Genomic DNA, 24,107 nt, shown 5'->3' with positions numbered 1-24,107 from the left:
CATAAACAAACTCCAAAAGTGTTAGTGACTGTTCTTTCTTAATAAAAATACCTTTTGCTTCAGAATATTGGCTGCAGAGAGAAAATTGTCCATTGTGACCTAAAGAGTAATTAAAAATACATTATCCCACATGGCAGGAAGTACCGAGGGAGGCCAGTCGAGCACTGGTTGATGCATGGCCCTGGGCCATCTGGGACCAGTTCTCTCTGTCTTGCCCGTTGCCTCTCCTGGTACACCAGCCACCTGGGAGGTTGGTGAGGGGAGGACTGCTCCTGAGTGTGCACCTGCTCCTGAGCTTCCCGACATCTGCTTCATGGGGCAGCTCCCGGAGAAAGAGGAGGGAGGCCGTGAGGCTCTGTGCTTCTGTTTCTTCCGGGGGCAAAGCCGCCTCCCCGCAGGCACATCCCGTCTCCTTCACCAGGCTTTGGGAAGCCTGGGACTGTTCCTGTGGGTTTACACTGAGCAGGACCCCATCCTTCCTGCCCTGGCACGTAGACAGAACATGAGTTCTGCCAGGGAAGGAGAGGGGCATCAGCAGGGTGACGAGCCAAGAATGTCTGTCCCATCACTGCGACCATCTCCTGGGGAATAGACATCTGTTTGCGTGGAAACACACTGGCCCCCAAGTTATTGGCTTAATCTTTTTAAGTTTGTACCTTTAACAAAAAGTACTGTCTAGAATATTGTTTTTCCTTCGGTGTCCGGGTAATGAGTGCTTGTAAAATACTTTTAGGAGCAGGCTTGACAGAGGGGTAGGCGGTCTCGGAGTGCGGAACTGAGGGGAAGGTAATGTGTAGCTTCAGACAACTTAGCGTCTCTCCTGTTGTCAGAGCAGCACACTGATCCTACAGTTACAGCTCTAAATAGAAAAGGAAATGCCTTTTTTCTGTGTAATCCTAGCTGTTCTGAAACTCGCTATGGAGACCAGGCTGGCCATGAACTCACAGAGATCCGCCTGCCTCTGCCTCCTGAGTGCTGGGATTAAAGGCGTGCGCCACCACCGCCCGACCAGCTTTCCACTGTATTTTAAGGAGAGTCTGGAGTCCCCTCTGAGTGTCACTTTTACTTTCTCTGGTCTGTGGTTTTATTTTCCAGGAAAAGGCAGCAAAATGGAAAAACCCTGATGGACACATGGACGGGCTCACCACCAATGGTGTTCTGGTGATGCACCCTCGAGGGGGCTTCACAGAGGAGTCCCAGCCGGGAGTCTGGAGAGAGATCTCTGTCTGTGGAGACGTGTACACCTTACGAGAGACCAGGTCGGCCCAGCAGAGGGGAAAGCTGGTGAGTGGACTCTGCTCTGGGAAGTGCGCCAAAGTGCAAATGCTTCACTGCGGCCATCGTCATGGTCGCCATCTTCACGGCGGCCATCTTCACTGCGGCCATCTTCACTGCGGCCATCTTCACGGCGGCCATCTTCACTGCGGCCATCGCCTTCCCACTGATAAAGCTCAGAACCTTCGTGCAGGGTGGAGTGTGCCATTCTCTGATCCAGAAACAGATTTCCATAAACTCCAGACTTGAATGGGTCCTGTCCTTATAGCTGGCCATTCCTGTGTGGAAGTGTGTTACTTTTTATCCTGTCTTAAGAACAGGATCCTTCATTACATTTATTACTAATTCAGAAGAATCCTGAGCAGTGGGAGACAGTGGGTGAAATTTTTATATTAAAGATCTAGATTTTCTAAAACTAAGAAATAGCTAAGTTGGCATTTTCACCCCCTTAGTTTCATGGTTAGAAATTAATAGGGTTCTAGGTATTGTTCACCAGGGATAAAGATAGACTACTTTGCTTGAAGTCACTCCTGTACACATCGGCATGCTGGTGTCTCCTAAGTGTCGTTGGCAAGCCTTAAAACAGGTGCTTCTGGCGCCTGTCTTGGTCCTAAGCGGCAGTCTGAGGCTTCTGTCTGTGTGGTAGCCTGTGGGACAGGCTTGAAAGACTTACTCGCCTTTACTCCTGCTCTGCTACAGAAGCTAGGAGGAGGGAACAGGGCCCTTTTGTAGATTATGGAAAAGAGCACACGGAGCGGAGGGTGTGTCTGTGGGCTGCAGCGAGCCATGTTTCTAGGATGGAGATAGGACGCAGACCCAGTGAGTGGTTGGCTGTCCTACGCCTGCCTGAGATTTGTTTCTAAGGAATCCCTGTTATCTCTGATTCACACCCTCTAGGGGCAGGGGAGGACCCCCATCATAACAGCAAGGCTGCCTTGTCGCAGTGTCTCTTATGAATACACAGGAAAAGGTCAGGTCGAGGCTGCTTTATTTAAATACTTTTCCAGAAATTATAAATAGAAAAGGGAGTCTGAGAACAGTTTCTTTACGGAAGTGATTCTGATGACCCAGTAGTTTTTACACACGCTGACCTGGGTGAGCAGACCTGTGACTAGTCCTTACAGCAGCAGTGGAGACGACAGCGGGTACAGACACTGCGTTAGCTATTCTTCCCATGGCTCAGCTCCTTCCCCCTGCAGCATAGCCTCCAAGGAAGCAGTCACCCACCTTAGCTCTATAGATGGGTCACTAAGCCAGACAGTGGCCGCAGCTGAGATTCTAGCTCCTGCCTTGAGTTCCACTCCATGCTGCATCACGAAAGCCTATGCTTGGTGCTGACCTGAACTGGTTCACACTTGAGCGCTTGCCTGCCAGTGTGAATAGAAGCCGCAGGCTGAGCTGGGCACAGTAGCTGGGGTGGAGGTAGGAAAATTGTTGAGTTCTGGGTTTGGCTGGGCTACATCGTGACACCCTGTGTCAAAAACCAAGGAGTAGGAAGATAGCTCAGTAATGCAGCTCTTACCTAGCCTGTGCAAGGCCCTGCACTCAGTCTGCTGCAGGAAAAAAAAATGAAGTAAAGCTACCCTGAGACCCATGGCAAGATTGTCCAGCGCGCATGTCACCAGGTGGGTTTCTTACCCTCTCTGATTATGGCCGTATGGCTTAGGCAGCAGTGTGTGCATAGACTTTGCTAAAGTTGCTAAAAAGAAATGACTCCAAAAATGCCTTGTATTGGTGGGGGTGGTGCGTGTATGTGTGTATATGTATGTATTCACATGTGCATACAGAGATGACAGGGCAACCTCTGGGATTGTTCCTCAGGCAATGCCTACCTGTTTTAGGCAGGACCTTGCCCAGTAGGCTAAGGTAGCTAGCCAGTGATGCCCAGGGATCTTCTTGTCTCTGAGATGGCAAGGATACAACACCACACCTGGCTTCTTTACAGAGCAAGTTCTTTCCCAACCAACCATCTCCCCAGCCCAGACAGACTCAATTTGAAATTAATGCCTATCAGTAACGTGTCTTAGATCTGTAGGTAATGTGGACACCTTTCTTCCTTAAATCAAAATCGTAGAACTGTTGGGTCTTATACGTTGTTGCCACAGACACTCTGCGTAGAGAAGGAACCTGTACCGACCGCCCTGCACCCCTCCAGCCCACCTGCTGTAGAGTTAGATGGGAGGTACCAGAAGACACACTGATTCCCTTGGCACCAAGACCTCCCACCCAGCCGCCCAGCCTGGGCCTGCTGCCTCATGCTGTGTTGCCCACCACCAAGCATTCCCCAGCCTGCTCAGTTCCCTAGGGCCCTGGGAGCTTCTCGTCCACTCCACGCATAGGGTGACACACCTCTCTGGTCTGCTGGTCTTTTCACCCTCTTCCTGGCTCTTGACAGCTTTTCCAAATCTCCATTCGAGAAAAGTTCTTCAAAACCCTTTTCTGTCCTGTTTCTTTTATATATATATTTGTTTATTATGTATACAATTTCTGTCTGTATGTATGCCTGCAGGCCAGAAGAGGTCACCAGACCTCATTCCAGATGGTTGTGAGCCACCATGTGGTTGCTGGGAATTGAACTCAGGACCTTTGGAAGAGCAGGCAATGCTCTTAACCTCTGAGCCATCTCTCCAGCCCATCAAAGGGTCAGCACCAACAGTGTTCACTGCACACTGGGCCTTCTACCTTCCAAGAATTCCCTTTTTCTCATTTAACCCTCACTGCCACCTTCTGCATTCCAAAGAAAGGGGTAGTACGGGACCAGGAACCACCCCAAGGCCACACAGCTGTAAGGGACAGAGCCAGGTCTGTAACAGGCCAAAAGCCCTAGTCCCCTCTCAGCCGCTGAGGGTCAGCAGCCAGCCTCTCCGTGCTTCCTTCATGGGCCTCCCTGGGCTCTTGTTCCCGTTACACCTTAGTGTGCGTCTGGCACAAGTAGAGGTGAGCTGAGTCCTGCTGACGAGGCCCAACCCTACTGCTGCTCAGCTGCTAATCACCTGTGCAGGCTCTTGGTGCATAGCCCAGGTGTCCTGCGCAAGCAAGCCTTTTTGGGAAGGTCCACCTCTGACAGAGAAGGTGTGTGCCTTGAAAAGGTCGCCTGGAGCGTGGCACTGGCTCTGCTAGAGGAGCTTGGGTCTTCCTGGGCAGCACACCCGTCATCCCCCATAAGGTGTATGGGTGAATTACCAACATAGAAAAATCAAAAGTGAAAATGTAGTATGTGTGAGATCTTAGAGGAACCTCTGCATTAATCAAAAATGAAAGCTCAGAGTGCTGCACCCTGGACTGTTGTGTGTATTGAGGCTTGCGGGTGGGAAAAGCGGGGAGCAGGGGAGGTGGCAGTTCCCAAGTCCTGTTTAGTCAGATGTGTTACCTCCCCGTGAATTCTGTTTTCTTAAGGAAAGAAGGTTGGGGTGCCTTTGCTGCATAGTTTGCAGGATTTTGCTTTTAATGGTCCCTCTGTTGAACCTGCTGTAGGTGGAAAGTGAGACCAACGTCCTTCAAGACGGCTCCCTCATTGACCTGTGCGGAGCCACACTTCTCTGGAGAACCGCTGATGGCCTTTTTCACACTCCGACTCAGAAACACATTGAAGCCCTCCGGCAGGAGATCAATGCAGCCCGACCCCAGTGTCCTGTGGGTCTCAACACCCTGGCCTTCCCCAGCATCAATCGGAAGGAGGTGGTGGAGGAGAAGCAGCCCTGGGCGTACCTGAGCTGTGGCCATGTGCACGGCTACCACAACTGGGGCCATCGGAGTGACAGAGAGCCCAATGAGAGGGAGTGCCCCATGTGCAGGACTGTGGGCCCCTACGTCCCCCTCTGGCTGGGCTGTGAGGCAGGATTTTATGTTGATGCCGGACCCCCAACTCATGCCTTCACTCCCTGTGGACACGTGTGTTCAGAGAAGTCTGCAAAGTACTGGTCTCAGATCCCGCTGCCTCATGGGACCCACGCATTTCATGCTGCCTGTCCGTTCTGCGCCACACAGCTGGTTGGCGAACAGAACTGCATCAAATTGATTTTCCAAGGTCCAGTGGACTGACACCCTGGACAGCCACTACATGTTATTAACAAGTTACTGTGAAGATTTTGCCACTAACTCTAGATTCTATCTTTTTGTAATGCTTTTTGTTAAGGGAAAGGCAGACGGGTTTGGGGAAAAAGAGGGGGTTCTGGTTATGAAACATGGCAGAAGTTGACAGATAGCACTGTGTTTTGCATGCTTGGAACAGCAGCAGCATCATTGAAGTCTGCCTGATTAAACCTTAATACCTGCATAATAATTGGATTTCAACTACCATGGTTTTATTTTTAACTTTGAGTGTTTAACCAAGTTTTTTTGTTGTTTTTTGGTTTTTGCTTTGTAAACTTAGACAAGGTTTTACATCCTTTTTACAAGTGCAGAGGAAGCTTATTCAGCAGATGTCCTGCAGTGTTGCAAGACACAGGTGTCACCTACAAGATGTTCAGTGGCCAGAATCGGACCCAATATCAGGGCCTGCTGTTGGCCTCCCAGAAGCTCCAAGGGAACAGGAAGCATAGGCAAGGCAAGGCAAGGCACTTGTTCTCAAACCTACAGCTTTGTTTCTCATTTATTTTCTGACTGTGGGCGGAAGAGAATATCCATATGTTAACTTTATTTTAACGTGAGCAGAATTGATTTACACATTCATTCATCAGATACATAGCATATCAAACAAAGCCTTTCCTGGAAGCTTTTAATCTGCCCCCTTATTTTTGCTTAATATGGGCTGTCTCTCATCTTCATCTTAACACATCAAAAACTGATTGATTGGTTAATTAAAACCTAGCAGCTTTTCGAAATTGACGCACTGAGGGTGGCAGCAGGAGTCAGGAGCCACGCAAGGCTGTGTCATCTGTGAGGCTCTGTGGGCATGTCCTGAGTCCGCTAATACCAGCCTTATCTGCATACCAAATTGCTTAAGACCCAAGAGAGATTTGAAATATGCTTTTACTTCTAAAGCCACTTGTTGACACTTCATGGTATGGCTTCCTCCCTCCTCCTCTTCCTTTTTTAGAAAGCTAAATTTTGTGAGCCCCAACGCAGCAACAGACAGTGGAAGTGCCGTTTTTCCACTACCTTTCCACCGTCAGTTCCCTTCCCTTTGAGGTGAAGCAGCCCCATACGTTTTGAAAATGTTTGCAAATCAAACCAAGTTTAAATGTGACCACTAGATACACAGAGCACCAAGGGTATGTCTGTGATCATTTGAAATTTCTGATTTTGAGAGAGCTAGTGAATGGTCACTGAGAAATAATTAAATCAGAATTTCATGAGTTGTGCTAGCCCTCGGTTAGTTTTACTTTGTGTTGATTAATAATTCCTGAATGCTCATTTTCTGGGTTTGTTGCCAGGATTGATGTTGCTCACAGAGTGTAGATACTCTGTCAGGCTTAGCTACGTTCCACCATACCCAGGGAGAAAGTCTTCAGTTAAGCTAACATCTGTTGAAATGGACCGTCAACGGACTTGGTTTAGTGTTAGTAAATATGTATAATTTATGTGAATCTGATATGCCATGTCCATACTTGAATTGGTTTTTCCATATTTTGCCTGTTTACAGATATTTCCCCTATTTTGAGCAAAGTAAACCTATTTGAATACCTTTTCTTAAAAACAAAAAGGAACATTACTCTCTAATGCTGCTGCCTCCCTGGACCAAGTATGCTGGTTTTATCTGTCAGTTTTAAAATAGCTTTATTTTTCCAGGGAGACCATTGTGTAGAAAGAGGTATTTTTTTTAATTATATTTATGATGTGGAAATCTAACAACAACCTTCTATTAGTTTCCTCTGTTCTACATAGATTACCTACAGACAAAAAAGAAAAAGAACTTTTTAGAAAAACCCATTGGCTGCCATCTGATGCAGCAGAGCTTCAAGCACTGGCTTTCCTAGAAGGATAAAGGGTGCGCTCCTTCCCTCCCCTTTTTATATGGGCAGTTTGACAGTTTTTGATTCCTAGTAGTATCCTCTAAGGTGAAGGGTCTTAACCCAGAAAAGTTGAATTTCACCCATCCAAAGAAAAATATTTCTCGAGGACATTCCACTCTGATACCAGACTCCTCTGTGTCAAGATGTCTGCTTGTTCTGCGCATGATGCATGCACCTAAACAAGGGAAGCGTCTGACCTTTGAATCCAAGATTGCAGACTCAGCCACTAGTTCGGGGGGGGGGGGCAGTAGCCACCTTTATCTTTTCCTTGGGTTTCCAGGTGAGGAACACAGCCATGTCACCTGCACAGGAAGCCGTGCTGACTTAGACAACTTGTGATAAGATAGATCACTTTCTGCTGAGGGAAGGGTTTTCAAGAATAAAGAACCAGTTTATCCATGTAGAGTGTGATACAGTTGAGAAAAGGAAACTTCCCCAAGGTCGCTTCTGTTTTCATGTTGACTCGCCATCATATTTAAAAGGATGAATCCTAATTCCCACCCACCCACATGTACATAAGGACATCACCCACCGCTCACCCTGGTCTCAGCCTGACCAGTTGTCTTTTTCAAATAGGTTTCCAGAAGTACAGACCCAGTTACATGCTTCCATAGATAATAGCTTTTTCCATTCTTTGTGACATTTCATTACAAAAAAGAAAAACAAAAAGATTCAGAGTGAATGGGAGAGAGCTCTGAGTATTTTTCTAGTGTTTTGTTATTATTGATCTGTGTGCTGGGCCACGCACACTGCAACTCTCCACACTTCCCTGATTTCCTTCAGCTTTCTGCAAAAAGGGCTACAGTTCACACTGCAGAGGAAGTAGTAAGCTTCCTGGGTCTCACGCACACACACACGCGCACACACACGCGCGCACACACACACACACACATACACACACTTCTGTGGCCCAAAAGAAGTAAAATCTTTTAATATAAATAGAGAGCATATTTATATCATTCCTCAATAGTTAATTATAGTGTTTGGTACCTTTGTGCCTCAGGGAAGCCACGTGATGTAACTGGTTATAGACTTTCAGGGTTAGGGTGTAGAGAAAGGAGAAAGCCATTGGAAAATGCGATGGGCTCCATTACGGAGACCAATTAATCTAGTGCAGAAGCATGCCAGGACTGGCATAAATGTGATTGTAGTAGAGTTTGTTACCCAGTACTAGTAGGGAAATTATTTTAAATTATTACATATACTGTATTAGGAGAGTTGGGAACTCTTCATAAAACATCGATGCCTCTCTTGCTTACCAGTCTCTGTTCTTGGGAGCTCAGTATTCATATTTGAACACTTTTAAGAGTTTAGGGAACACGTTTTCTACTTAAGTGTACTAAAGTTGTTCTGTGGTTTCACTCAGCTTCTTTCCTCCTCCAGAGCTGTTCTGTTCTTTGGATGTGCGCGAGAGGTGGCTAATCATGCCGCCGTCGGTGCTGTCTTCATGCATTCTTGCCTCTCACAGTGGGCATGCAGACAGACAGCCCCGAGGACCTGGATTTCCAGCCACATCTGCTTCTGTTCCCTTGGCTGTCAGTCTCACTGCCCATAGTTCTGCCCTTTGGACTAAGGGTCTGGAGCTCCCGCTGTGGTGGTGAGCACAGGACACAGCTCCGCTCATCGCGTTAGTACTCAAGGCCAGGGAGATAACTTGGGGATAGTTTTAGGAGATGCTAAGCATTGCAGAAGAGGGAAAACATTCTGTCTTGTCTTTTTAATAATATGTTCTCACAAGTGTCTGCCCCCATGACTCCCTAGTAGACAGGAGGGAAAAACAAATATATTTTCAGTTCAGCTTAACTTTCTAGAAAGAAATCCGTGTGCTGAAAGGGATGTTCTGTCTTTTAAGCTGAGATTACAGATTGCTTCTCTGTATTAAATAACCTAGAAGTTAGGGGGCTGGTCATATTTACCATGTATAGTGTTATAAGCAGTTAAATTTTATGGTTATATTTGTAAAAATCTTTTGTATTTCATGTCCAATTGAAAATTTTATTTCTTCACTGTTGTACTTGTGGAAATACAAGCCATTTTACAGGGAAAAAGTCTTCAAAAGTTATTAAACAAATCTCCCATGTTTGTAAGTCGTCCGCGACTCTGTTAGCACCGGCTTCATCGGAACATTCAGTAGGACATGGATACAAATGTAGACTTGATTTGTGCATTTCCTATCTTCCACACAGATCCCAAGCAGACGGGTTGACTGTTGTTTTATACTCTGCACACACAAACTTAAATCTGTGTTCTGAAAAATTCCCCAATTTTTTATTAAACTCCATTGGTGCTCATACTACAATCTCTTGTGACATTTTATCACTGTCAAATAAATGTAACTTGTAGGAGACTTTAACCTGGCTTGGAGAATTAATGGATTTTTTTCATGATCATTATAATTGTGTTACTACTTTTGTGGTAGCCTTAATTCCTTTTTAATAGTGAAAAGATGGTGTATAGGCCTTCAAGTCTTAAACTAGTGTGTCTGCCATAGTCTGTATTTGTACTTGTAGGAGATTTTTTTCTATCCACATTGATATCAAGGATTATTCTATTGTTGAGAGAAATAAGATTTTTTTCATTAAAAAAGAATGCAAACATAATCTTTTATACAGGAGGCAAATGTTCTATTTTTATCAAATTTGAGATGTCATGAATTGTAAAATGTGTTTCTGTAGTCAAACAGCCAGTTATACTTGTAAGGTATATCCTACTCAGCGGGTGTGCTGGAATTCATTCAGTGTGGGGGAAAAAAAGTTTTCAACAAATGGGTGGGGGACCACTGGATACATACATGCAGAAGAATGAAATTAAGGCCCCTACCGCAGACAGTATGCGAAAATAACTAACTAAGCATGCAAGCTCGGTGGAGCAAAGAGCAGAACTGTAGAGTTTAGAAGAAAACATCAACTCTGGTGACTAAATTAGTCAGTGGTTTCTTACAGTACAACACAAAAAGCAGAAGGAAAGAATAATGAACAAATTGGATTTCATCAAAATCAAAAGTAAAAACTTTGGTGCACAAAGTGAAAGTGTCCTAAGTAGAAAGACAACTCACAAAATAGGAGTGACAAGAGATGGTGGCCTAGGTTTCACGAGGACATTGAATCAAGTGTATGTAAGAACTTTAACTTGTTGGCAAAAACACAACCCACCAACAAAGGTCAAAGTTTATTTTTTTTCCAGAGAAGATCCATAAATGTCCAATAAGCGTATAAAACATGCTCAACACTATCAGCCATTGGAGATGCAGGTTAAAACTACACAAATTCTACTTTATGTCTCCTGGGATAACTAAAATAAGAGCAGCACAGGACTTGTTCAAGAGATTGGAACGTGATGGGGAATAACGTTCCCGCTTTGGGACGAGTGGTTCCCGGGATGCCCAATGAGCAGTCATTACACCCGGGTGTCTGCACAAAGAGCTGAAAACACAGAAGCTGACAACCTTCAGCTTAGGAAGCAGTAGGTGGCCCTACGGGGCTGCCTTACGATTTTGTTTGATCCCTGCGCATCCACACTCCAGCTCGGATCCCTGCGCATCCACACTCCAGCTCTGATCCCTGCCCATCCACACTCCGGCTCGGATCCCTGCCCATCCACACTCCGGCTCGGATCCCTGCGCATCCACACTCCGGCTCGGATCCCTGCGCATCCACACTCCGGCTCTGATCCCTGCGCATCCACACTCCGGCTCTGATCCCTGCGCATCCACACTCCGGCTCTGATCCCTGCGCATCCACACTCCGGCTCTGATCCCTGCGCATCCACACTCCGGCTCTGATCCCTGCGCATCCACACTCCAGCTCTGATCCCTGCCCATCCACACTCCGGCTCGGATCCCTGCGCATCCACACTCCAGCTCTGCCCCCTCTCACAGAGCCCCTCTTCTGCTTTATTACCTTCCCTCCTCCTCCTCTCAGAGCCACCCTTAGTCTCCTGGGCCTCTAGTTTCCCGGCCTTTGCTTTTATTTTCTCCCACCTGAAGATGCATGTTTAACAAAGGCCAGCATCTGTGTGTAAGAGAGTGTGTGTGATTTGTCCTTCTGAGCCTGGCCTACCCCACTTAATGATTGATAGGTCCATCCACTTCCCTGCCAGTTTTGTTTTCCTTATGACAGGATGCAATGGTGCTGTGTGTGCTGCGTGTGCGTGTGTGTGTGTGCGTGTGTGTGTGCAACATTCCCAGTGTCGATCCGTCTGCTCAAGAACATCCAGGCTGATGATCCCTTGCCGTTGTGCAGAGCCACAGGTGTGTCAGTGATGGCACAGCGTTATCCATAATAGGAAAGGCCTGGAAGCCACCCAGATGGCTGTCACCTGAGAGAAATAAACAAAATGTATATACATACGATGAAATTTGGACTGAAAAACTGAAGTGCTGGTACGTACTTAGCACAGATTAACCTTGGAAATACAGTACGTTTGTAAGAAACCAGACACAAAAGTCAACACATATGTCAGAACCGGAAATGCACAAAGGCAAATGAAGGGTCACTGGGAATTAAGGGAAAATAAAGAATGGTTGTAAATAGGGATAACGTTTATGGGGCTATCATGAAAATGTTCTAAATTTAGGGGTGGTTGGTCAACTGTGACTATGCTAAAAACAAAAACACTGAATTGTACACCTGAAAAAACAACTACATGAATTTTATCTCAAAACTTATTTTTAAAAAGGATACACCCTAGTACCAGGAGGTAAAGGTACTGGCCACCAAGCCTGGAAACCAGAGTTTGATCCCAAGGATCCACATAGTGGGAAGAGAGACTAGACATTCCATAAGTTGTTTTCTGACCTCCAAACACTCACTGTGACATGTGTATGCCTACACATGCATGCACGCACACACACAATACACATGCTCATACACACGCGCACGCCAACATACACACACACCATTAATGAGGAAGATAATGAGTAAACAAATGTAATTTTTTTCTAGTAAGTTGCATCCTAAATTTCAAATTCTGAGTAGTTATGTTGCGAAAATTTGGGATCTTCCAATTAGATACCATACTATAATTTTGTGGCAATATTTGACTTCCATATTTGGCCTGACTTAAGATGTTCCCTAAAGTCTTAGAACACAGCCTGTCACTGTACTGGCATTTCTTTTGTATGTTAATAAATAAAGCTTCCCTGAGGATCAGAAAAGTAAAACAGCCTCACTGGCCAGCCTTGCAGACCAGGCAGCAATGACATACACCTTTAATCCCAGGAGCCAGACTAGCTTGTCACGGAAACAAGGCAATAGTGGTGCATGCCCTTAATCCCAGAACTAGAGAGGATTATAAGGATTATAGAGGAGGAGACAGCTCGGGGACACAGTCTCATTCTGAGATTCCTGGAGGCAAGATCACCATTTTCATACTGAGGTAGAGGTAAGAGCCAGTGGCTGGCCACTTCCTTTTCTGACCTTCAGGTTGAACCCCAGTATCTGTCTCTGGGTTTTCACTGACTGTGCTTCATGTCCCTGTGTGTCGCCCTTCTCCTTGCTGTTAAAGAGTGCGTGCTATCAGCCTTCCAAAGCCAGGTTAGCAGACAGCTGCAGGGGCCCACTCTGCCTCTTCCCATCAGGGGGAAAGCACAGATCGCATTCCCAAAAGCTCCAAAATCCACTTTATTTAAGAAGCATCCAGCTGGGTTTGGTGGTGGCATGACAATGTAATTCCGCTGCTTAAAGGTAAAGAGGTGGGAAGATCAGGAGTTACAGGTCACAGTGAGTTCTAGCCCAGAGACCTGGATAGAGGTGGGCGGTCCTTGGGCTTCCCACAGGTCAGGGAACCCTGATTGCTCTTCAAGCAGATGAGGGAGGGTGACTTGATCGGGGGAGGGGGAGGGAAATGGGAGGCGGTTGCGGGGAGGAGGCAGAAATCCTTAAATAAATAAATTAAAAATAAATAAATAAATAAATAAACATGGGAGTTATAAAGTAAAAGATATTTCATAGTCTCAAATGAAAATTCTTAACATTTAGAACTACATATTTCTAAACTTGAATACCTATTTTAAAATTTTAACTTCAAATTTGAATGCTATGGTTTGAATCTGAAATTACTTCTCCCCCCATAGGTTTACATCTTTAACACTTGGTCCCCAGCTAATGGCTGTTGGAAAGATGAAGAAAGCTTTAGGAGGTGGAAGCTTGCTGGAGAAAGTGACTTCCCAGGGGAGGGGCTTCCTGAGTGTGGATGCAATGTGACCAGCCAGTCTCTCGATCCTGTCACCTGCCTCTCTGGGCCTGCTGCTGCATCTTTCTCACCATGCTGGACTGTGTCTCTCTAAACCAGGAGCCCAAATCAACCCTTTCTCCCTTAAGTTGCTGTTGTCAGGGCTGTTTTATCACAGCGACAAGAAAGTAACAAAGACAGGAGGTTTAAAGAAAAAGGCCATTTATAATTCCATCGCCTGGAAATGGTCATTGTTACTGTTGGCAGGTACCTATAAACTTAAAACATGAATTTTTATTGTATCCTGTGATTGCTTTTGTTCTAGTCTTGCTTTTGGTTTATAAGCAAAAGGATGGTTCTGCATAAGGAATGAGGTTTGGGGGATGTGGAGGAAAATGCTGATCGTCGCATCTGCAGCGGGACTGTCTGGAGCAGGTAAAGTGCAATCGCAGTCATTATGGCTGCTGTGCTGTGATCCTTAGCAAGCGTGTTACAAAACGTCCCACCGCCCTGAGCGTCCATGAACAGTAGGAGGCCCAGCTGGACCGTTCTTAAGCGTCACCTGGTGTTTATCTTCTAAACGAGCTCTAATGGTAAAGTATCAAGATTGGTATTATAAATGGAAAGAGACCTCTTCTTGCCTAACCAGGTCAGAACTTGAAGTTGCATCAGAGTTTCCTGAGATAGGTGCTCACGGTGGAGATTTTGTAGCCGCTTCTGTGTGGGTTGGCATTCTGGGGATGAAGGATTTTCACTTGGGACATGTGTCACTATGGGCTGCCCACAGGCCATACTTAGAGGAGTTCTTCTGCTAACCCATGCTACTGGCTGTCTGCTCCTGCGACGCAGTGTACTTAGTCCCCCTTGGATTCATTGCTTTGGAAGAACAAGAACTTGGGAACTTGAGGCGTGTGACCTAGCGGAGACAGGTAGAGATGGGACAACCAAGTGCTGTCACCTTGAGAGTCCAGCTCCAGCCCCACTAGGTGAATGTGCACAACTCTACCAATTCTGTTTCGTCTTCCCTGAATGTTTGTTCTTTATTTCTATAGTTCATTTTTTTTAAGACTATTTCTATCTGGCAGAAAACAGCCATTAGCTATTTTCAAATTAAATTGAATTCTTTCAAACACAATGGTGAAGTTTACACATCAGTGTCCTCCTCTATTGCTCTTAGCCTTATTTTCTTGAGATAGGCTCTCCCACAGAATCCAAAGCTTACTCTTTTCTCCTAGGCTGGTGGCCAGCCAGCCCCAAGAATCCTCTGTCTCCACCTTCACCTGCTACTGCCAGTACCCAGCACTGGAGTTACATGTCCGCATGACTTGTCTGGTCTTTTACGTGTGTTCCGGGGATCTAACCTCAGGTTCTGATGCCTGCACAGCTAGTGTTCTTCACCCCTGGAGCCTTCTCCCCAGCCCTCACATCATCATCATCATCATCATCATCATCATCAATCTTTTGCATTTGCTGGAGAAAGACAAAAAGGTTACCTGTGCTCTTACAACTCTTCAAGCCAAGCCAGAAGCTTGAAAGGCGGGTCCTGGATAGCCTCCAAAGTAATTTACACTGTGTGGCAGTTAATATCCATTTTGATTAATAAATATTCATGTCAGACGAGAAACACCATCTAGAGTTAGAGCAAAGCCATCTACTGCAGGACAGCCTAGAGTCCCTTGTAAAGCACATGGCACCAAGCATACAGGACTGGCTTGCATTCTTATCTTGTAGGCCTGAATTTTTTCCAAATAGATTACATTTATGAAGAATTAATGTTGTGAGAGTCCTGTATGCAACATTCTCTTCGAGACAGCTCTGCCTGCCAGGAGCCTGCTGCCTGAAAGGACCTAATGCCACAAATTATACATGTAATTTTTAATTCACTAATTTGGAGTTTGGGATAGCTTGAAAAAGATCAGCCTCTGTATAGCAAACCCTTGGGTAATAATGAAGATAGTAAGGGAAAATTTCAAATACTTCAAAAGAGATCATTTGAGATATGGCAAATATAAGGTTCAATGTTTATTAAAAATGAATTAATTATCATACTAGATATAAATATCTGCTGTGGAATTTTAGCTGAAGATGTGTTACATTTGTTTATGCTGTGGAACATTTTTTAATGATGCAAAGATGTGTTGTATTCTTTTACACTGCATTTGTTTAACTCTGTGAAACTGTGTTACTGTGCTTGTCTAAAACACCTGATTGATCTAATAAAGAGTGGAGTGGTCAATAGCAAGGCAGGATAGGTGGGGCAGGCAGGCAGAGAAAATAAATAGAAGGAGAAACCTGGGAAGACAGATCAAGGAGTGAGAAAAGGAGGAGAGGAGGGACATCAGGAGCCAGGCACCCAGCTACACAACAAGTCATGGAGTTAGAAGTAAAGAAAGACATATAGAATAAAGAAAAGTAAAAGCCCAGAGGCAAAATATAGACAAGATAATTTAAGAAAAGGTGGTTAGATATAAGCCAAGCTAAGGCCAGGCACGCATAAGGAAGAATAAGACTCCCTGTATTTGTTTGGAAGGTGGGTAGCAGCACCCCAAAAAGTAAAGAATTAAAAACATTAATTATCATATGCATATGTAATAATGATCTGTGTATTGCATTAGTATCCATTCTTTACTATAAAATTGTATGTGTGCATGCATATGTGTGTGTATACTAACTACATGCGCCCTTGTTCATGCAAATGGAGGCAAGAGTGGGATGCAGGCGCCTTTCTCTGTCGGTCTTGACCAGACTGCCTGAACAGAAGCTTACCATTTCGGCTCCAGAAGCATGTCAGTAAGTTCTCAGCATTTGCCTGTCCTCGTCCTCGGATGCCATGCACTGTGGACCATAGCGCAAGCGCTGAGAATTCAGATTCATGTTCTCAGCTTGCAGCACACGTAGCCTCACCCACCGACCATCTTCCCAACCCTCCTATAAAAACTTAATCAAGACTGTAGGAGATTTATTATGATTATGTTTAGAGTAGTTCTTTCTCTTCTCTTACTGTACCTGATTACCATAAACCCCCAGGCTTTCCTAAGAGAACCCCATGGGCAATAGGGCTCAAAAACAATATGCAAAGAAAAACACTCTAAACATTGAAGCAGAAGGAAAAAATATTAGAAAAGGAGAGCCTCTAAATACCATATGCTGATGAAATTTATTTTATAATTCCTTTCTCTGGGTCCATGCTTAAAAGAAGTTGTCAAAACTCACACAGCTATGTGGAGTCTCTACAGGGCAAAGTATTCATTTGCTGCAGGGTCGCACCATCGTTTTAATAACTGCATGGTCAGTAGTAGCCGTGGCAAAATAATCTCTGATACAAGATTAATTCAGTGATTAATTGAGTCTTGTTAAAGCATGTTCAAACTTGAACTCATCTATATATTTTATTTAATCTTCAAGAAACTCTTCAGCGTTTCCTCCTGGTTTTAGTCCAAGTCCTAAGACTCTTGAGCTAGAAGTAACATGCTGATGTGTGAAATTAAACATCAAAAGAAAATCAGCTTTCTAATGGCTCTTTCGAGTAAAAACTGAAGAGCAAATGGAGAGGGCAAGGGCAGACCTGTGAGTTCCTGCGGCTTGCACTGAGGAGTGCATCCAGGCTTCCCACCCTGGGACAAGATGGAAAGGGTATTCTACACAGAGCCTGTGGACTGGGAAGGAGCAGGAGAGAATTTATAGGCTGAAGAGACCTGATGAAATCATCCACTTTTGGAGAAATCGTTTGTGCTGGAGCAATGAACACTTTCCCTAGCGAGCGAGTCGAGGAGGCAGATGTTCCGGTAATAGACGGCTGCTTTGCATCTCTGCACCTTCCATCGCCGAGCTGCCGAGTGGAACACAAACATTAGCTAATAAATTAAACCCCGTGGCACCTCTGCGTGATCGATAGGTGCAATCGCCGGTTTTATAGGGTAGTGAAGGCAGCACCCTGCTCAAAACTGTGGCAATCGTTTGCCCAAGGTCATGGAGAGGAACTTCGAAGTGGCACTCCAGTCCCTGCTCCCCCACACCGCATGCTTTCCTCACTGGCCGGATTAGCCAGATTAGCCGCTGCATCCTTCCCTTCTCCGCACCCAGCGGGGACGAACAAGGCAAAGGGTATACCTGGGGTACGATGACTTACATTGAAAGGTTAGCTTTTGAACTTGGGAATTATTTGAAAATACCAAGTCTTGAATCAAAGCCTTAACTCCTTTCTGTCTGGTTCACCCAGGAATTAATTTGTTAGCGAATGCTGTTTTCTTTCCCGGGATAATGGCCGCCTTTAGCTCTGAAGTTGTACATTCAAGTTACTTAATCCGATTATGCAAAGGACTTAAAATACTACAAGAGTATCAAACATCACTGACGTGTCTAGATAGGTATTCGTGTAAATTAAACGCTATTTTAATTTCTGTAAATCCCATAATGTTGTTGTTGAAAAATAGTGAGATATGGCTCTAGAAATGCCTTCCAGAACTGAACTGGTTTGTCTGGGTTGTTTTGTCGGTGTGTGTATGTGAGTGTTTCAAATACTTTTGTGAAACATTACTGTGTATCTTCTCAAATTGTTCCTCCCTGTGTTGCTATAAGCTTGGTTTTGTAACAATCTATTCCATAGTAGTAATGTCCTGCCCTCTACTTCCTCTTTGGCCACCGCATCATCATGTCTACAGGATAGCGTTTCTCAACCTGTGGGTCGAGAAATGACCCTTTCATTGGGGTCACCTAAGACCACCAGAAAACACAGGTCTTTATATTACGATTCACAACAATTGTAAAGTTACAGTTATGAAGTAGCAATGAAATGATTTTATGGTTGGGGGCCACCACAATATGAGGAACTGTGTTAAAGGACCGCAGCAGTGTTAGGAAGGTCGAGAACCACCACTGCAGACTAATCAGGCAGCACAAATCAAAGCAAGAGACAGTGCTGCTCACACAGCCTTTCAGAAAGAAACAGCAGCTATGAAACGACACTGTTTCTGCCTCAGAGCACGGTCCCGCCTTCTCAGAGAGCAGCCAGTACAGGTTCCCCGCCTTCTCAGGGAGCAGCCAGTGCAGGTTCCCCGCCTTCTCAGGGAGCAGCCAGTGCAGGTTCCCCGCCTTCTCAGGGAGCAGCCAGTGCAGGTTCCCCACGTTTTCAGAGAGCAGCCAGTGCAGGTTCCCCACATTTTCAGAGAGCAGCCAGTTCTGAGTCACTGGCAACTTTTCACTTGTTCTCTTCTTTGAAAGCAAAGGACGTCTTTAAAAACGAAGCAAGGTGAGCTCCCAATAGATCAGCCCCACTGTCTCAGTGGGTGGGTGCACCCCTCGTGGTCCTGACTTCCTTGCTCATCTTCTCCCTCCTTCTGTTCCTCATTGGGACCTTGGGAGCTCAGTTCAGTGCTCCAGTGTGGGTCTCTGTCTCTATCTCCATCCCTCACCAGACGAATGTTCTATGATGATATGCAAGATATTCGTCAGTATTGCTATAGGATAGCGTCATTTCAGGTTCCCTATCCTCAGCTGCCCAAGTAACTAACTGGGGACATCGCCTTGGGCTCCTGGGATCCACTCTAGGTTCAAGTCTCTTGCCAACCCTAAGGTGGCTCCCTTAACTACGATTTGTGCTTAGGAGCCTAGCCAGTTTGGATGTTCACCTTCCTAGACATGGACGGAGGGGGGAGGACCTTGGACTTTTTACAGGGCAGGGAACCCTGACTGCTCTTTGGACTGGAGACGGAGGGGGAGAAGAGTGGGGGGAGGGGGAGAAGGGTGGGAGGAGGGGGAGGAAAATGGGAGGCTGGGAGGAGGCGGAAACTTTTTTTTTTCTTTTTCTCAATAAAAAATTAAAAAAAAAACGAAGCAAGGATGGAGGTGGGTGGTCCTTGGACTTCCCACAGGGCAGGGAACCCTGATTGCTCTTTGGGCTGACGAGGGAGGGGGACTTGATTGGGGGAAGGTGCGGGAAATGGGAGGCGGTGGCGGGGAAGAGACAGAAATCTTTAATAAATAAATTAATTAATTAAAAAAAAAACGAAGCAAGGCCCAACACACTGGCTGCTGTCTGGCGTCCAGCCTCCTCCGTTTCCAGAGCATTGACACTGCCGGCAGGTGAGGCTAGGGCACAGAACACCCACAATCTAGCTACAGATAGCTTTGCACTGCTTCACGTGTTCCCAGCCTGTCCTCGTGGAGACCACTGGGTGCTGTAAAGTAACCTGGTCCAGGCACGGCCAGGATGACTCTTGTCTCTTAGCATCTATTCTGGGCCCAGTGCCGCAGAAACCACATGCATGTGGAGTCAGTCGGTGCCAGAAGCAAACCACAGCCTTGGGAACTGGAAGAAAAGAAACAAAACAAAACAAAACCCTCTGTCGCAGCTTGTCCTGGGTGTCTCAGTGTGGGATGGGTGCTTATTCAAAGGGAAGAAAGACAGTGAACACTAAGTGAGCAGAAAGAAATGCTTAGTGATTTGTGTACAGCCTTCTGGGAGGCGGGCTGGACCCATCTTCACAGAACATGAAGGTTTGGTTTTTTGGGTTTTTTTTTGTTGTTGTTTTGCTTTGTTCTGAGTAAAATTTGTCTTAGAGTCAGGCCATCGCTAAGCTTTGGCGTCCACTCCATTTCTGACACCTAGACTCCCAGGGTGAATGCTAAGGACATGAAGCCCACGACAGTGACGGTGATAGCCCACAGCTATTGAGCAGCCTGAGCTCTGTGGCCAGGGCCCTGAAGCCCTTCCATGGATAAGGTCAATTCCCAGCACTGGCTCTGTGGAATGCTTTTGAACTTGGGTCCTACCATGCCTGTTGCCCCCGCCCCCCCCCCCCCCATGAATACCTGTTGCATGACACTACTTCTGGGAGGTGTAAACAAACATCACCTTAGGTGAGGAGCAACGACAGATCGAAGTACAGATAGCACCAAAGGCAGCCTGCCTGAGCAATGAGTTTTGTTGGGGTTACAGGAATATGGGTGAGGGCTACTTACAAGAGAAGAAAGGACTCAAGGACAGCTGTATGACCAAAAGCCTGACACAGCATGGGTGACGGCTCACGAAACTCTAGAAACCTCGTGGTTACTGCACAACCTTCAGGCAGCCCGACAAGTTGGAGTGAGCCTCTTTCAGGCCCCTCAGGTGGTCCGAGTCTCTTCTATATAGCTCAGCTGACTTCTGCCTCTTCCTGGTGGTTCAACTCCCTGCTTCCTCCAGGCAACTTAGCTGGTCACAGAGCATCTCTCAGTATTCCTTAGGGGCCTGGTGCATCTAGTCAGTTTCAGTGACTCTCTGAAGCTAGTGAGTTGTTTTCTTTGTAAGTTCAACAAACTTCTCTGCAAGATGGGCTGTTTCGCCTCCTCTCACAACAGAGGTTCTCAACCTGTGGGCTGGGCTCCCTTTCATAGGGGTTGCTAAGGCCATTGGAAAGCACAGATATTTACATTATGATTGATAACAGTAACAAAATTATACTTATGAAATACCAATGAAAAGGGTTTTATGGTTGAGGTTACCACAACATGAGGAACTGTATTAAAAGGTCACAGCATCAGGAAGGTTGAGGACCACGGTCCTAGAACAATCTATTATGTCACCTCTCCCCTTTAATACTCTGTTTAGCAAGCTGTCCTCCAAGATGGAAGATTTGAATCATAACAGAAATTGCTACACAGCTGGCTCCCAGGGTCTGCTGAAGTAATACCCACATTGATCAACCCTCATTGTTAAGGGTTTTAGAAAAAAAAGACAATGGCCTCTTCTTTGGGACTTTCTACTCCGACCCTTAAGTCAGCCCTAACAAAAATACCAGAGAGTAGCGTTAGGGCTACTGATACTTGCAAAGTCTTCTTTTGCGAGACAGAGAAAAATGATTTCTGAATCATCTGTGCCTCCCTGTGTCTGAGCGCACTCAGAGTGCAATGGTTCAGAAACGGCTGAAAGATTCAATTAAGATTCTTACACAGTGAAAAAACAGTTAGCTTCCACTTTGATTTCAAATGTCTCTTGACAAAATGGGAATAATGAAGTATTTTCTCTATATTACCAATGACCTTACAAGTCACAGAAATCAACACAGGGTAACCTAAGTGGTAAAAAAATAGAGTAGAGGGGGTCTATTGCAGAATCAGCAGGAGGACTAGAAAAGTCAAGATCGTGGGCAGAAACTGGAGGAGACAGGACATAGCAGAATTGCCCAACTGCTCTGAAGGAGTCTGCAGCTTCCGTCTGTCACTTGTCCTTTCCCAGTGTCTATCACCTCTGGCAACATCTAAAAGGCCCTCTGTTCAGAGTGCTGCAGGCACATGAACGTTCCACAGGAGTGCCTGGATCGTCTGCATCCTGCCTTCAACGTCTGTCCAAGGAGAAAGCGGTTCAATGCTAAGCAGTCACAAGGCACACTGCCTACTGAGAGGTGTCACATTCAATTGCCTGAGAGAGTCCCAATACCCAGTGAACCTTACTCTGGAGCCTGTCCCTCTCCCTTAAAAAGAAACTTGAAAAATAGAAAAGTGTACCGTGACTAAATACATACAACACGGCAAATGTCATGTTAGCCGCTTTACAAAGCACAGTTTAGAAGCTGGAAAGATATTGGGTGGTTAAGAGCGCTTATTGCGCTTTTAGAGGTCCAGAGTTCAGATCCCAGCACCCATATCAGGTGGCTCATGAACATCGGCAGCTCCAGCTCCAAGGGATCTGACGTCACCTTGCACCCTCCAGAGGTACCCATAGCCACACATACACAGGCACACACACACACAAATAAAACAAACCTTTTAAAAATACGCAATCCAGGGCTGGAGAGATGGCTCAGTGGTTAAGAGCACTGCCTGCTCTTCCAAAGGTCCTGAGTTCAATTCCCGGCAACCACATGGTGGCTCACAACCATCTGTAATAAGGTCTGGTGCCCTCTTCTGGCCTGCAGACATACAGACAGAATATTGTATGCATAATGAATGAATAAATAAATAAATATTTTTAAAAAATACGCAATCCAGAGGCGTGAAGATCATGCGCTTTGTTGTGTAGCATCATCACGTGTCATTGAAAACTAATCCCCCAACCCTGGTGTGTGTGGTCAGAGGGCCGTGTAAGCATCTTGCGAAAGCTAAGCCAGAAACTAATCTTGCCCAGGGAATGGCCACAAGTGTGCCATTGATGCCACGGTGTAGCAGCTACAGTGCCATTTATAGAACAGAATCTCTTTCTTACCACTTGGTCACAGAAACACTAGTCTTGAAGGCTGAACAGTCCTGGGTGGGTGGAGCTCTTTGGTTATAATATGGCTGGTTAGTTTAGCATTGAATCCTTTCCTTCCCATTACTTGTAACATAAATAACTCTCCCAGGCAGCTAGGAAACCAAATGAATTCCTTATCAGTGCCATGGTCTCCAGTGTAACACCAATAAATACTAGTATTATTAAAGTCACTTGTTGTAGAATATTATTTTAAGGTGTGTTATGTTTGTTTATGCTGTGAAAGATACGTTTAATGATACAAAGATGTGCTGCATTCTTTTATGTTGCATTTGTTTAACTCAGTGAAGCTGTGTTACTGTGCCTGTCTAAAACACCTGATTGGTCTAATAAAGAGCTGAATGGCCAAGAGCAAGGCAGGAGCAAGGATGGGCCAGGCTAGTAGACAGAGAGAATAAATACAAGGAGAAAAAGAGGGATCAGGAAGCAAGAAAGATCAAGGAGTGAGAACAGAAGGGCAGTCACACAGTCAGACAAGGAATAAGAAAAAAAGATATACAGAAATAGAGAAAGGTAAAAGTCCAGAGGTGAAAGGTAGTCAAAATAATTAAGAAAAGCTGGCAAGAAATAAGCCAAGCTAGAGCGTGGCATTTATACGTAAGAATAAGCCTCTGTGTGTGATTTATTTGGGAGCTGGTGGGCCCTTCAAAAGAGCAAAGAGCGAAGAGCCCAGAAGAGTAAAGAGTAAGAGAAGCAACTACAGGAACTAGAACATTCTTCACTTCATTTGCAGCGTGTCATCTGTTGCTGGCCCAGACTTCCTCACGCTCCTACATCATCTGAAGAGAGAACTAGCTGACGGTCCTTGTCACAAGCACGTCTCAGAGCCCACTCTCCTGGCAGAGAAGGTGTCCCACCTCAAACATCGCAACACAGTTGATAACCACACAATGGGTGCCACTGTTCCTACTCTTCAGGAGTTTCCCAAGTGTGATAATTAAGATCCTTTCCGTGAATTATGTCCTTGAGATTATTGTGGTTGTTCACACTTTGCTCAGAAAGTAGCATAATCTAGCTGGTTTGGTATAGTTGTTCTGAACAGAGAATAAAGGCCAGTGTGAGGATGGAAAGACTCGGCCTTAGAGTCTGACCCAGTGCTCTCAAATAATCGGATAGAGAAAGCAAAGAATTGTGCAAAAGATTAAAAAGTACCCCGCTTAACTAACAGCAGAGAGAAAGGGCAGGTTGGCGGTCAGCATGAGACCTCCCACAGCCCAAGGAGACAGGAGTTGTCACTGTCTGGTATATCCCCACCCTAACAGAAGAAGGGGCCGGTTGGGTTCAGCATTGTTGAAGGACCGACAAAGGGTGAGTTCTAATCCCTACAGCAAACACCGCTCTTCCCCTGAAGAGGCACCTGCCTCCTGCCCTTCAGAAGCCATAAAGTAGGTCTGGTTCAACACCACCAATTGATGATAGGGTCTTCTTTAGGGACAGCCTCATCTCCCTTTCCTCTCCCCATCTTCTTCTCTGCTGGGGAC

The 24,107-nt window shown here is 45.7% G+C and overlaps 1 protein-coding gene across 2 annotated transcripts in view; it reads left to right on the top strand.

Annotated features, from left to right (window-relative positions):
* The window catches only part of Peli2 (pellino E3 ubiquitin protein ligase family member 2), a 145,686-nt gene extending 136,164 nt beyond the window's left edge, over nt 1-9,522 (top strand). For both annotated transcript variants that reach the window (XM_075949337.1, XM_075949336.1), the window contains 2 exons: nt 1,096-1,284; nt 4,750-9,522. In XM_075949337.1, coding sequence (XP_075805452.1) covers nt 1,096-1,284; nt 4,750-5,316 — 756 coding nt within the window. In that variant the 3' untranslated portion in view covers nt 5,317-9,522. The remainder of the gene's footprint in view (nt 1-1,095; nt 1,285-4,749) is intronic.
* Nucleotides 9,523-24,107: the final 14,585 nt, after the last annotated feature.

This window comes from Microtus pennsylvanicus, chromosome 15, assembly GCF_037038515.1.
Source record: "Microtus pennsylvanicus isolate mMicPen1 chromosome 15, mMicPen1.hap1, whole genome shotgun sequence".
Lineage (NCBI taxonomy): Eukaryota > Metazoa > Chordata > Mammalia > Rodentia > Cricetidae > Microtus > Microtus pennsylvanicus.
The sequence above is the reverse complement of the archived record's forward strand: the minus strand, read 5'-3'. Positions and strand labels throughout refer to the sequence as shown.